Source organism: Melanaphis sacchari, unplaced genomic scaffold (genome assembly GCF_002803265.2).
Source record: "Melanaphis sacchari strain LSU unplaced genomic scaffold, SCAv2.0 Contig4_pilon_pilon, whole genome shotgun sequence".
NCBI lineage: Eukaryota > Metazoa > Arthropoda > Insecta > Hemiptera > Aphididae > Melanaphis > Melanaphis sacchari.
Window position 1 is genome coordinate 494,826 of NW_020271335.1, and position 16,491 is coordinate 511,316.

General features: G+C 26.8%; 2 protein-coding genes across 7 annotated transcripts in view; both read left to right on the top strand.

Annotated features, from left to right (window-relative positions):
• Positions 1-16,491, top strand: part of LOC112599187 (lachesin-like) — a 101,980-nt gene that overhangs the window by 5,755 nt on the left and 79,734 nt on the right. The window lies entirely within an intron of this gene.
• On the top strand, positions 173-1,337 carry LOC112599191. The gene is made up of 2 exons (XM_025346006.1): positions 173-493; positions 1,245-1,337. Exons 1-2 carry the CDS (start codon positions 176-178, stop codon positions 1,335-1,337), a joined length of 411 nt encoding a protein of 136 aa, XP_025201791.1. The 5' UTR covers positions 173-175.

Sequence of the window (16,491 nt, forward strand, 5' to 3'; positions counted from 1 at the left end):
TAAAAAATGAACTCTAAATAATGATATTTATTTGTTTAAATATTAAAAACTTTGAAATATAATATTAATACACGTATTATCATTATATCGTTTTTGTACAATTTTTTGTTATATTATGAATTGTTTTTAAGCCGTAGTAACGCAAATTTAATAAATAACATTTTTAATAAATATTATGAAAATGAATACCAAGAATAATAAGTTAAATTTTATCCGCTTAGGTAGGATTTTAGAGTTATCATTATACCCATCTTTGGTTCACGTGCTTAGTGAAGTGCACAAAGCAGAAGCTATAAGTTATAATCATAAATTTCGCAAAATTTTCATGAACAGACTAGCTGAAGATCTATGGTATAATAATCCGTTATATCCAGAACGCAAAAGAACATTGGTTAGTAGCAATCCATTTACTATGGTTAGTAATGATTTGTTACGAACAACATCTAAATTTTCTTGGGGTTTATCACGAGATCAAGCGGCTACTATTATACAGGTAATCTAATATCTATATTCAGTATTCAGATTATAAGTTTCAATCTAAAATCTTCCTTATGATTTAAGAAAATAATAATTGTAAAATTAAAATTAAACATTAACAAATATAAAATTAGTATTATTATATAAATACATATGTGTATTAACATAATCTTAAAACATTTAAGTTTGTATAAAATTAATACAAAAATGTTTAAAATTAGTTGTATTTATGTATACGTAGGAACGTATAAAATTATTGATTCATTTTTTTCTCTAGAAATAGAAAATAATTAAACAACTATTACGCCAGTATTTAATTAATTTTGACTTAACATATTTTCAGAAAATACCTAATAATATATAAATCTTAAACGTAATAAACGTTTAGTACGATTGTATGAGTATATTATATGTAATATAAAATGCAAAATACAAAAAGTTTTGTATAATAACCAATAAAAGTCAGAAGGTATAATAAATTATAGTAACTAAACAAAACTGTGTAGTATTATATCAGAGAAAATTTGGTTTGTTTTGAACTAAATAATTTTGTTTTAAAATATTTATACTTGTACGTTTGCCAGACGAGAATCATTACAAAAGAAAAATAATAAACACATTCATAAACAGTACTCTAATAGCGCTTAATAGTTAAAACCTAATTGTATTTTATTTTTGTCTGGCGTTCAATGATCAATAGCCGAATTCATTTTTCACTTTTCCTTTAAAGTCAAATTTACCAAAAGAATGATTAACTGTTTTTTCAGTCAGCGTATCGTGCACACATAGTCCGGATACAGTCTGACGTGGCGGAAATGAGAGCTTTTTGGCGAATTCTGACGACCAAAGGTCGCAAGTAGACGTGTTGAGCTGTTGAAGTAGTTGCTTTTGTCAACTACTCCAATCAAAAAGAATGAATTCAACTCTGAAATTTTTTTTTTTTAGCTATTATAATGTTTAATACTCATAACGTAACAATGTTCTCGATTTTTTAAATCATTACCGTCGACATGCAAATAAAATATCTCCCCTTGCTATACTATGAAAAATATTATCATTTTTTTGTCTACAGTTCTAACTGATTTCTCCTATCAACTAACTATATAGTTTTCTTTTCCCCTTTAGATATTAAGTTGACCTTTTACTTTCATTCACTAAACTACCAATAGGTCTTACAACAATAATGGTCGCTTGGGACCCTTAAGGTGTATTATTGCACAAGGACATTGTGAATGATTCGTTATATTATGTTCATTGTCCATATAGAGTGTAATATAGCATATTAAAAAATATAACATAAAAACATTAAATCATAATACGCATAATAAAAATAGTAAAACTATAAAAATTATATATATATATATATTTATTATAATTTAGTAATTTTATAGTGAAGTATTCATTATTTATTACTTTACATTAAGCATTTAACAATAGCTAAATGGCTAAGAAGCCCTTAATTTTACCACTCTACTGGCTACTTAAATTTGTATACAATTTCATTATTGTATAAATCATAATTTTTAATTCCACTCTGTAGGCGAACGCCTGAAAACTTTTTAATTATTGTAATACTTAATTTAAAATTTACAATTAACGTGTTTATTATTTTTTTATTTTTTATAATAAACATACAATCTATACTAATTAAAACACAATAAATATATGGGAAAAAAGAATAATACATTGTGATTTACATGATTAAGAAGTCACTCACTAGTGGCTCTTTGCTAACATGTTCATATAATATTTAATTCTAACACTTGCGTTTTTATCGTACTTAGATTAATTTACTTCAAATTCAAAACTTTTAATTGACGCCATAAAATGTATGAATTAAATTTTTTTTTAGATTAATTTATTGTTTAGTTTATTAACTTTTAGTATACTTTTAATTTATTGTGAGGAAATCACCAAAAAAATAATTGGATAGTTACTCAGTTAAAACATAAGTAAAGTAGGGTTCGGAAGTTGATTTATTTTGCATTTTTTTTTTTGGAACTTATTAGATGATGCTCTTCTAGCCACAGATATGTTTCATAAACATGCGAATCTAAGTAACTAATTGTTATTTTACATTTTTTGTCATTTTTAGGTCTTATTTTCCTTTTTAGTTCAATTTCTTGTATTTATAATTAGATTTTGTCAATTAAATCTTTACACGCATAGTTTTTGTTTTACACAGACTGTATATAAGTACTTACATTAAATTTATATTTTATAAAATAATATTTTACACAAGTTGTATACGGGTTAGGTAAAGATAAAGATTCGATAGAATAAGATAATTTCTAGCTATCATTTTTACTTTTGACAATATAAAATATGCTTTAATAGTACAATGTAATAATTTTGAGTAATTATTATTCTTTTTTTTTTAAAATAAATTTTTACTAATTTTAAGCAAATATTTATAATTTTTTGTCATTTTTAAGTCATTTTTTAATGTTTTTAATGATCATCAACTTCCGATCCCTAGTAATAAGTAAATATAATTGTAAGTATGAGTTAGTATTATAAGTAGGTAATCAAATTATACTTATTATAGCTGCATGTTTTAACTATAAAAATCTTTTATTTACTATGGAGTATGAAACATTAAAAAAAAATAATATTCTTTATAAATAAACATACAAGAGCACAATGATACATTTTTAATATTATTTTACAAAATTAATAAGAGTTTATTTTAAATACTTTTTTCACAAATCAATCAATGTTATGATATAATACAGTTTTAGAAATTTAATAACAAGTGTATATTTTAATAATTATAATTATAGTTCACATATGAACTTAATCATTCAATTCGAATTTAAGAATAGTTTGTTGAAAAGTGAATGTATAATATAATATAATTTACTTAATTCCGAATATTTAATGCAAAATACTTATTGAAATCAAAAGATTAATGTCCTTCTATTGTTTTCATTTCTTTTCAATTAATTATTTAGTTAATTATATGATATTAAGTTATTAAAATGAATAATAAATATAATGAAATGAAATTGAATTATAGATAAACAGTAAATTTAAATCAAATAAATGGCCAATGTTCAGTTTGAAAATTTAACAGTTTTTATCTTAACTACAAATAAAACTTATAATAACCATTTTATAACGATAATTTTGATAATATAGCGAAATATGTTCATATAAAATTAAAAACACTACTTAACTAGTTATTCATATTCCATATAGTTATGATATAATATTAGCAGTTAAATTTAAAGTTAAATGCGTTATATTAACAGCGTGTATAGATTGGTACTCAAAAAAAATTAGAATTTTAATATATTGCTTATTTGTACGTTTTTCACGCACACGTATACTATTGTATTGGATGGTGGTAAACTTGTTATTAATAGTGAATCACGTGTATGTATGTATCGCTTATGATAGATATGTATTAGATTGTTTGTATTAACTCAGGTATTAACCACGCAATTAATTAACATAAAAATAGTATAATAATTAACATTTTTAAACTTATATAAAAATTCACGGTTCCTTTATCGTTTATAAAAACAATTACAAAATATTTGTGTTTTCAACCGTAAGTAAATGCAATAGTGTTATGATATCGACGGACATTGCAAGAGCTTATATAAATATATTATAATGTTAGACGATTATATATGCGAGACGTGAGTACCACGGATTTTGGGCAAACAACAAAACGTTAAACGACGGCGTGTGAGTGGTGTAGTCAGCGGTCGTCGTCGGGGAAGAGAGGGCATACCACCGTCACGCGACATCGGTGTAATAATTTGGCGGAAGGGGCGGCTTAGGCTTTCGTGGCAATTAACCCTAAATCGCATTATACACCCACTCACCCACCCAATCTCGTTGCCACGTCCGACATGGTATATTTATATCTATATTGTATTTACATGTCAGCTCAAGTGCTGCTGTAACAAATCATCGTGTACACCGTACCAATTCCTCCCATAACTCGGTTGCAAACGAGTTGTGTCTCAAATACAGAATTGTGTCCTTAGATTTGTTTTCAGGTTACACGAGTTGTGTCTGGTGAATTTTTCGGAAATGTAAGATTTTTGTCTGGTAGATTTTCTGGGGCTTACACAAATGATGCCCGGCAAATGTTTTTTGGATACATGAGTGTCTCGATGAAAAAATATATAAGTACACAAATCTAGAAATTTGTTCATTCTTCATTACAATATGATACAAATATATTATTATTATTATTATTATACATTTAACTATACAATTAATATTTAAATAATACATTTTGTTTTGTTATGTATTGATTATTATTAATACACTAATAATAATAAATTGTATTTTCAATTTTGTAAATAATCATACATGATACATGTTGTGACTTATGGATAATATATATAACAAAAAATGTGAAATAAAAAATTGAAATGTAACGTCATATTGTAGTCATTTAAAAAATTAATAATAAGAGCATAAATTATTATGTTTTAGGTAAAAATTAAGATGAAACTGTTTTTACAAATTCAAATTTAGAAAATTTTTCATTTTTGTATACATTAAAATTTGTATTTTGAAATAAATGTTATTACGCGTCATCTTCGATAATATCATAGTATTTCTGTTTTTAATATAAATATCACATTGATAATTCTTTATGACTTCAATAAATTGAAAAATATTAGGATGACTTAAATAGGGTATTGAATTAAATTTAGAGTAATATGCTTTACAACTATTAGTTGTGCGTAATATTGAATTGGACGATTTTGCCCATACGTAAGAAAGAGATAAAGTACATTTTATGACATAGCTATCTATCTATTAAATAAGTTAAAAATTTAAGAATTTTGAAATTATTTGAAACATCACATAACATCAGGTCAAACTTTAATGTATTTATTTTATTTGGATTGAGAAATGGCAGAATTTGCATATTTTGGAAGATCGATTCTTATTTTTCGCGGATAAACTGATTTATTTAACTTTTCATCACCAACATTGATCGAGATGGAAGCGGCGCGACAGCCTTTAATTTCAATTTTTATAGAAAATTCAAGTGTAGTAATGAAATATTTACGTTATATGTTAGTATGTATGATTCGTTATTTTAATATTTAATAATCAAGATAGATGGATACAATCGTTGAAGCTCTGCTACGTGCAAGTCCGGATAAATGGAAGGGGGGGGCACGGTCACGGGGCCCATCTTTATTTTCAATATAAATATATATTTTTAATGCGTTTAAAAAAGTAAAAAAAAAATTTTTTCGTGGGTACAGTAGATAATTAATAATTATAAAATAAAAATGTTTTTAATTTGATATTACAAAAAATAATTGATAGCGTATAAGTGGTAATAATTGATATTAGGCATTTTTGATCTATTCGCATAAGGTACCCGTATATAATAAAAATAATTGTTCGACTGAAAGAGCACTTTCCAAATAAACAAGAATTAAAAATAAATATAGAACAAGCCAGACTAAGAAAAATTTAACACCATTAATGATATTATATTCAGAAAATGATATTTTGCAATTGATCGATTTTTATGAAACTATTCAACAATTTGCAAAAGAAAAACCAAGGGAAACAATTTTAATTATTATTATTTTTAACAAATACAGTGTTTATATATATTTATAATATATGAATAATATATTATTATATAACTATTAATTTATATAGCCTTATATATATTTTTTTTTGTGCTGATAAAATTATACAATAATATACAGTTTTTAAAATGTGGTGATACAATTTTTTTGAAGTTAAAGTTGAAAGGGGGCCTACTATGTTTATGATGTCCTGGGGCCCAATCGATCCTTAATCCGGGTTTGGCTACGTGCCCCTTAATATCTCCTCATGATAACACAATATTATAAAGATAGTAAAATTTATTATTTACATTGCATTATAATTTTAAAGGGCACAGAAAAAGTGTATTTGAATATTTTTTTCTGTCGGGACTCAATTTGTTTATTCCTTTTTTTTCACCAGGACATAACTTATTTACCAGTAATTTTATGTTGGACACATCTTGTTAACTGTGTTTAACTCAACATATTCTAGCCAATTTTCAACGTCTATCTCTGTGAAACACAAGTATGTTGAAGTATAATGTCAGCCATATGATTTGTTTTTTAAAAAGATCTTTTAAATTTATTCGTGTTATTCGTGAACTGATGAAAGCTTGTAATTATAAATTATGTTAATGATGATGTCCGTGAAATACAAATACCTGAATATAAATATGGTATTCAAATTAAAATTTATTACACCTACCATCAACTTGGAGAATTATTATGTACTGCGTGGGTATAGGATTTATTGCGTAAATATGTTAATTTTTTAATCACCGAAAATTTGTGGAAATAGCTGTGTTCTGACTTAATTAAACAACTGTTAACTTTAAAATTGTTTAATGAAAAAATCATTTACATTTAATTTAACTAATCGTCCGTGATAATAATCACAACTTTTTATAGAACTAATTTTTTAATAAATACATTATAAGTTATAACATATAATATTTTAATGCTAGTAATATTAATATTCAGATTTTGATTTTGTTTTGCACTGTTTTTTTATTGTCCCAAGTTGTACTTATAATATTATGTATATTATGTGATTTTTGAACATTAAAAACATCTAAAATAAAAATATACAGGTAGTCCAATGTGATTTTTGATCTGGATGTTTGGATAGAGTAAGACAGCGAGTTTATATTTTGGCACGATTCTTATTACATCTTTGTTTATATTGATTAGATGTAGATGATACATGCCAAAAATTTAAAATCGTAAATTTGAAATTTCTATTCCAGGGGTAAGAATTTATGAATAAATAATAACTAAATGTGTTTATAAAAATATTGAGTTAATCTTATTATTTTTTAATTAATAATTATTTCCATTTTAAATACATTAAAATAAATATAATTGGTATTGATTTTATTTATGAAATTGTTAATTTTATCTTGTGGTTATTCAAAAAGTAGTATTCAAATGTGTAGTGGATAATTTATTTCAGTAAAACTGTTCACTACATCATTACCTTTATTAAACTTAGTTATCCATTCTACGTAGACTTATTTACATTTTTAAAAAAATAATTACATTTAATTAATAATTAAATTTTATATTAAAATGAATCAGATAATTTTCGATAAATTTGTATGAAGTTATGAAAAATCTGTTACATAATTCATATATTATTCCATACATTAATTTAATTGATTCAAAAGTTTAATAAAAAAAGATATATTTTTATTTTAAATTATTCACGTTCAGCTGTTCTTGCTTGTAAGTAATAATATGCTTATTAGGTATATTGAATAGACCATAACATCAACCATAGTAAAGTTATTGAATCATTGAAATAAAAAAACTTCCTGTTAATAACTGCTAATCGACGAACCACATGATTTATAATGGACTTTTTTTTTTAATTCTCCGGTAATATTTTAAATCTGTACAAATACGCATAGTACGTTAAATGAAACAAAATATTTGCGTCGAACGTATTTATACTTTCGAAAGGTATATGTAATTAAATGGTAATTATTATGCATCGATCGATGTGGAGACCAACCGTATATAGCTGCGGCACAAATTAGTGTCCAGGATGGAGCTTAGAGACAAATAAAAGCAGAACGTCCTGGAGGTACGTTACCGGTGCTCGGAAATTCGTTTTCACGGTTGGCTGACATTTTTTAATCGAATTATGCTCGTTGCCTTTTTTCAGCGGGTCGCGTATATAAAAGTCGCTGGCGGTGGCGTCGTGTACAGCGAGAATGGTCGGTCTTCTTTCACTTTGGAGCTGCGTGAAATTTCTCGCCCAACAACACTCCGACAGTGTTTTCAGTGGCGGCAGTGGTGGTGGTTTTTGGCAAATAATATTTTTGTTCCGGCGGCGTGAGAGGGACGTGGCGGCGGCGACGGTGGTGCCAAAGCGGTTCGGTAGGGGTCGTATAAAGTTATATAGGGTGGAAAACTACACAGACAGACGCCAAGACGGACATTAAAAACAAAGTCCCCTCGCCGCCTTCGCCGACAAGAATGATTCGCCCACGCGCGTACATCGCCGCCACCACACTGCCACGGTCACCGTGTAGGGATGAATCACGACTGAAAAATGTAAAAATATTCATCGATATTTTGGAAGAGACAAATTCTTGTATATTGTTATTAATAATAGTTATTATCGTTACGTCCTCGTAAAGTATATGCATTATATTATATTATTTTATTATTAAAATCATCACGTATCAAACGTTGCTACATAGCGTCATAGCAGTAATTTCATATTTTAACTTTATGCTGGTTTGGTTTTGTAAACAGTGGTTTGTAACATTACTGTGTAATATAATATGTCTCGTTAAATTCATATTGATCTCATATTTTTGCTACATAATGTATTGCAATGTTCACGGAAATAAACTATTATGATTAATTCACGCGTTATCCAGTATAATATTATGTAATATGATTTCATGTGCTGTGTATTATATTTGATGAGTTTAAAACGGTCGACGATGACGTGTTCACGTCTTCTTTGATCATGGAGTCGTAAATGTGTGTGTGTGTGTATATTTGCTTTTGGTACGTGCCATGTTTTGGGCAATGTTCGATTATGTGTTTTATACTGCAGCAATACGTTATTGTTGTTACTCGTTTTGTGTAAGTTTGTACACACGAGTCTTTGTTTATTTGAAACAATTGTTGGAGAAAGACGCGTGTGCACTGTGTGCTGTTTCTATATAAAATATTTGTTGTGCATTTAGCTTGCCGGTAACATTAATAAGAGATTATTGTTTCCCGATCAAAGTTTTTCAGCAATAAGTTAACTGTGTTGTTATATGTTTTCAAGAAAACGCCAAAATTATTAAAAAAAAAACATGGTGTATCAAAAATGATTCTAATTCTTAGTTTTAATAAATTTTACAATGATGTGTGTTTTTTATTTTTATGTCTAATGATTTTATATGATAAAAAAATGCTTCGATTTTTAATTTTAAAAGTATCAATTTTTTTATAGAAAATTGGGTGTAGTTTTTACTAGTAGGAGTTGAGGAGGTGAAGTAAAATATTCCCATTATTTTTCAAAATAATAATGTATAAAAAAAATTACAATTTTTTGTTAACATTTTAATTTTTTAATTATTTCTTGATAACATTGGTTGTCAAAAAGTTACATCATCTTTGTCTTAAAATAATTTATTATCCTATATAGTATATAATGATTTTAATTTAACACATCCATTATAATGATTTACTAAATTATGAGGATATAATAGATACCTGTATTGTACTTCGAGTGGTTATCTACTTGATGCCTTTTTTAAGTATAATATTATTAGTTATTTTTATTTACCACTATTTTTATAATTTCGAGAACTTGATTTTTGTGCTAAAATTATAAATACTTGGGCTTAAATACTTGTTGGCTTTAACCTGTTGAAATTTGGAACACATTTGGGATAAGTTATTCGTAATGTTTATTTATTACAACTTGTAGTTAAATAACTTGTTTATTATACATTTTATGCATATACTCTTAATTATCGTGTAATTTACAAAAATACAAATATATGATTCTGTATTAATTATAGTTAATGAAAATATATATTTTTATCTTTTAGATTTTACGCTATTGAAATTTAACATTTCATTTTCAGGAATTTTGATAATGGTTTTAACATGAAAGGCATTAATGAGTATTCTGAGTATTCTAATCATCTATTAATTGTGTTTAAATTTTAATTTATTCTTATAATAACGGTATTCGGGCTTAAATAATTTAAGTAAGTACTTAAACAATTGTTATCATAATATTGTTATTGTTGAATGTAAAATATTACGAAATTTAATTAAGCTCTAAAGTCTGGAAAATCCTGGGAATTGAACTTTTACTTGCTCTATAAATGTAACGATGTATTACCTGTAGGATATCAAAATTATCCGAAACACGGTTCATTGGATAATTATTTAATGATCCACAAAATCATCACTTTTTACAAATAGGATGATTTATCGAAAGATACTTTTTTTCTTTAGGAAAATTAAAAAATTTTTATTTTTGACATCACATGGATATTTCTACATAAATGGATATATGGTGTTTGTTTTTATTTTAAATATTTTAAGGTTGGTTTTAATAATTTTTTTTTTAATTTTAGATAAAGGAATATGTCATTTGTAATATATAACAATTATTTCTTTACACGGATAAATTTCAATTGTTAGTTTTCGTTTATAATATTTAATGTTATTGAAATTTTTAGAAAAGCATGTTGTATTTTAATTTAAAGTAGATTAATTAAGTTTAAATAATGTTAGAAGATAGATTGATATAACTTTAAAGGTAAAATATTAGGTATACTTAGTTTTTATGTGTAATTATCTCAAATTACGAGTTAGAATTTCTAAAAATATTACAAAAATCATGTAAATATGTGTAATGATTTTTTTACATTTAGCTTTTTATACCTTACATTTCATGCTTTTCGTGAGAAATTGTATTTGTGTATAGGATATTAGGGATCATTATTGTCGGGTACTCGGTTTAATTTAATAGACAATAACAAGCAAAATGGTGAGACCTATTGAGCATTAGATTTACGGCGTGAAATAAAGAATCAGGTATGTAAGAGTTGTGAAACTATTTTCCTTACCGTTAGCATATTTTTTATAAGTCGATTATTTTATTTTCTTGTATATAATATGTGTGAGTAGTACTGTTTTTGAAGAGAGTGCAAGTTTGTTTTATTTAAAACCTTGTACTATTTTTGCGTTTTACTATCAATCGTACATTTATTTATTTATACTAATCAACGGATTTAATCCCTTTAAAAAAGTAGTACATATTAATTGATACATGGAAATTAATAGACATAGTGATAAAAATACCGATGTTATGAATTTTTCTCATATATATGTAACATATTTGAGCCAATTATTATTTAATATTATATGTTAATCAATACTATCGTCAACATTAGGCCTCTGTTTACTATATTATACACATATTTATTTCTATATGAATAATATAATTGCCGTTATTCATCTGTAGTATCTGTAGTACACTCGATGACGGACTAGGTTAGGTACCTACTTAGAAAGACGATATAATCGCCATCATAAATATTAATTTCGTAGACAAGACAGTTTTTATAGCGCGATGGAACTAATTGTATATAAATTGCAGCAATCTTTATATATGTAGTGCCTTAAAACGGCACTAGCCTTGTGCGTACGGTTAACACAAGATCGTGTCAAATACACTGCACAACGTGTGCATGGGCTATTATGTACATGCGGAATACACACGAAGTATTCATAAACGGGAGGATATTTATGACGTATACACGGTTTAATCAAAATTAAAAATAAAATCTTCAACCCCTTTGTATATTGTACACAGCTCTATGACGGGTTTTTGAGAATACTGTAAACACACAGGGAAAATATATAAGACAGTGTTTGTATATACTCCGAAGCGACGTCTAAAATAACTAGGGGGAGCGAAAACGGTTATATAGCGCGTGCACCACGATGACAGCTATGGCCGTAGTCCGTCGATGCACATTAGTTTTACACGAGGAACCAATCGTTCCTCCTGCACTTAACCCTCCGTCTCATCATACACACACAAACACACACACACACACACACACACACACACACACACACACACACACATACACGCGTGTATATATATATTATACACGCGTATATATGTTTTCATGCAAGTCAGATTAAATGACTGTAGTGAAACGACCGACGGCGGCAGAGACTATGGACAATAAAGTTGTGCTTGTTTAGCTTAACTCATTAGTTTCGTTCGAATGTATATGGGATAGGGAGACGTTGTATGACTTATATATATGATACAGATATATAGTATTGATTTTGACGATGATGGCGACGGGCACGAAGACTGCGAGGACCGGGTCTGCGTATCGACGATGAACGATCGACGATTGTCGTTGCACTGTCGTACAGTTGTTTTTCAAACAATTTCGTTTTACCCCTCGTCTCACCGGATAAAAGTTAATTGTGTACCACTAGAAATTTGTCTGCCGAGGGGTCGCTGCTCCTGAGATGGACGTACATAAATCACTGTCAATATACAGTGCGTTTAACGGCAGTAAGGAAAAAGAAAACACGTGTCACCCACTATAAAGTGCGGGGTTTTATTATTATCATAATATGATTATGCGCAGTGATTTGTTATGGCGCCTTTAGCCAAATGCCTAAATGTCATAACTTAGTGATAAATATATATTATTATTTATTCATGTTTTTCAAAAAAGTAGAATATGAATTGATCGAGAAAACTGAGGTTGTGAAATAACTCTCTAAATTATAAATTATTCGAATAAACGTTCTCGAAAAATTGTTAATAATTGGCAATGACATTAACACATTTCATCATAACGCTACAATTAAATAATAATATTTAAATAATTATTTGTCTATGCTAATATCAATTAAAATTCAACCGATTATTGTGGTTGATTTAAATCTCACCCTCATAATTTTTTAAACGTTAAACTATTATTTATTTTAATTTTAATAAAGGTATATTATATAAAATGGTGTATACATTTTGATAGAAGTATCATGGAATTTCGTTTTAAAAAAAAGTTTTGTATTATGACTTTTAAGTTTAAACAGTGCAAAGAAGTTTTATTAAGTTGTCTGAAAAATAATATTATTTACAGGCTACGCTTGCTTCTCTTAAGTATTTGTTTGCCTTTTGAAAATATTTGTAACTATTTACCAACATTTTTAAACAAAGATATAACATTTTATTTTAAGATTATTAAAATTAAATTTTGTTATTATTATTGATATATTATCTAACTTTTATTTAGTTTAACAAGTTTTAACTTATTTTTGTAATGTAATAAAAGAAATATTTACTCGGATTCTGAGCGGAGTATTTGGTTTTACATTATAAGTTTTTTTTTTGTGTGTCAAAAATCGATTGTAAAACTTTATAAATACTTAAAATTTTTACCAAATATTGAAATATTTTGTTTCTTATTACATTATTTATAGATATTTGAATTTTTTAAATTTTTTCCTCTATAAATATCTATTAAAATAATGTATAAGCTCAGTCATTAAAATTTACGTCCTATTGATAACAATAATATAAATATTATAATAGGTTTTTTTTATTATAAATTCGTTGTTTTCGACAAAAATTAGTTTAACCTTTACTGTAATATATATGAGTACAAATGCTTTATAAAATATCCTTAGAAATGGAAACCGATAATCTGATTCCATTGAGAATCATTTTTGGTATTCATTGATGAATTATTGTTTTATATTTAGCATGTCCGTTAAAGTAATCTACTCAATAACAAGGTACCTACACATAAAATTTATTATACAATAGAGCTGTAATCAATTTAAACTATAAAAATAACAATAGTGATAAGTTCAGTAGAATATCTTTTGATTCTAGTTGAATATTTGTGTGAGATATTAACATAATTTTATTAAAATAAAATATTTTTGTTTTATTTTTTATTTGAAAGTATAATTTTTTAGTTTTCAACAATGTTTATTTTTTAGAATTGTTATGTGAAATAGGAAAGAGATGTTCATTTCCATATTTTATCCATTGATTTAAAATCAATAAAAATAAATAAATGTTCCTTAGCACATACATTGTATACATACGTCATATTACCATATATTAGCAATTGGATGAATCACCTAGTATGCTCACTCTCTTTTTCTTTAATTATATGTATTTATTTGAACTTAAATTTTTGGGATTTTTATACCTAAAGATCTTATTTTAAATATTTTGATAAATATTTAGAAATATCGTTTCATTTAAAGTAGTGTCCTATGGCATTAGTGTAATACTAAATTTTATAAAAAATAATAATTATTAAATCATAACATAAATTATCAAAGATATCTAAATGTATTTAAAATAAAAGGAATATATATACATATATTATGTATATTTAAATTAATTAATGAGAATATCAATATCATATAGGCATAAGTTAGAAAATAAGATAAAAATACATTAGTTAATAATCATTAATCTGCAATAATCTTTAGTAAATATGTTAATTGTTTAACTTAACGTTCATTATTATTACGTAAAAATTAAATTTCAAATATATTAACAAAATTATTTTTTGGTTTTTAAACAAGTAAAATAATTTTAAAATTAAAAGAATAATTTATTATTTTCTTTGGAAATTAAATAAAATGGAATAAAAAACATCGTAGGCAGATAGAAACGTTCTTTAGTCGTTTGAATTTAAAATGTTGTACTTTAATTACTTTGTGCAGTATTTTTTATAATTTATTTGTACCCCAACACATGGCCATGATATGTGGTTATGAATAAAAAACAAAACAATTATTACCCCTGTTGTTTGGCACAGTTAAATATAAAGAAAATCAGGATTAAATTTTAAATATTGAGATTCTTTCTATAGAGTATGTCAACGTAAATCTCTAGAAGCCAAACTCTCCATAGTTCGCCAAATAAAACAACTAGAAAATAAAAAATAAACACAGTCGGATTGTGTGCATATCCATCAAATCGGTCACCCATATTTTCATTTGAATCTTTTGAAAAGTTTAACTGAAAAGAAAAAAAAATACAAAATCTTTGTAATATATATATTTTTTCTTCGAATTACACGTCATACATGCACATTTGAATACTTTTACAGGATCCAATTTAGGTGTCGCATTTAAAGAAATGGAAATGATTGCATTTAAAAAAAAAAAAAAAAAACCCGTAGTGTTTTCTTTACAATGTAATTTGTCCGCCAGCGAAAAACGAATATACGCGTATTGCTCAGATAGTGAGTGTGTGTGGTGCGGCTGCAACAATTTGTTTACGTTTGCCGAGCGGGTCTATCGTTAACTGCCGCCACCGCGTATATAAGAACAGGGTAGTTGTCGACGGCATGGTGGAGGAGAGTCATGTAATCTTTTCCAAGAGGTTTCCTTATTACATATCTCTCCATTCCCTCCTGCTACACTCTATCCACCTTTACACACACCCACTATGAGTGAACTATTTTTTTTCCACGACGTCCCTCGACAAAGCCATTGTTTTTATTATGACGATAAAACATCGCTACAATATCCAATGCGGGAAGTGGTGACGGTCGCGGTGGCGGTGGTCGGGCTATAGCTAGGCCAAGCGAAAAGAACCCAGTCATTCGGATTATGCATTATACAGGATAAACCATCGTAATTTTTTCTTTTCGAACATCCCTCACCCCTCACTTACACATAGGTGCCTCGTTTTCATCGTCGTCGAGTAGTAAGTCGTGTGTCATCGTTTTCGTTTTTCGCCTTTTTACCACATATACGAGTGCACATATGTATATATGATTAAACATATTATAACTGCGATTTTGTCAGACATTGTCTATATGTAATACTTTTTTGTAGGACGCAATATTGCATCATTTCTCGCTAACGTACGCCAAGCGAAAACTAATATGTTTACAAAACGTTTGGCTTCAATATATATATAGAATATATTAAGAAATGATGTGTTTTACGGTTCGATCGTCGTAATAAAACAATCACAACAATCATATATACATGCGATGTTATGCATATTGCATTTGATTTTATGCTGAATGTAGGACAACTTATAAATTATATTGGTTAGATAGTACGTCTCGTCGTTTTGTAAAACGGTTTAAAAATAATGAAATATTCATGTGTATTAAATAATAATAATAATTGGGTATGATGTATCGATACTTTAAAGATATTGGCACAATGTTATTAGTAGTTGTACAACGCTTATATTTCGCAAGTTTTATTATAAATATTTATTTTAACTATTGAATTAAATCTATAAATATTTCTAATATCTAATACACGTGTTGTAATTGCTTACCATACTTTGTAAACCAGTATATCTGATATCGTCAATATTTTAAATTAAGTTATTGCTTATTAATACATTGTCTTAAAATCAGTTTCTTGAAATATAAATATAAATTGTTCGTTTACACGTCATGTGATATAA

Bases quoted from the DNA above. Each gene is read 5' to 3' on its own strand.
- LOC112599191 (XM_025346006.1), top strand. From the start codon at position 176: ATGAAAATGAATACCAAGAATAATAAGTTAAATTTTATCCGCTTAGGT. The intron at 494-1,244 runs GTAATCTAATAT...CTGTTTTTTCAG, and splicing joins AAGCGGCTACTATTATACAG to TCAGCGTATCGTGCACACAT.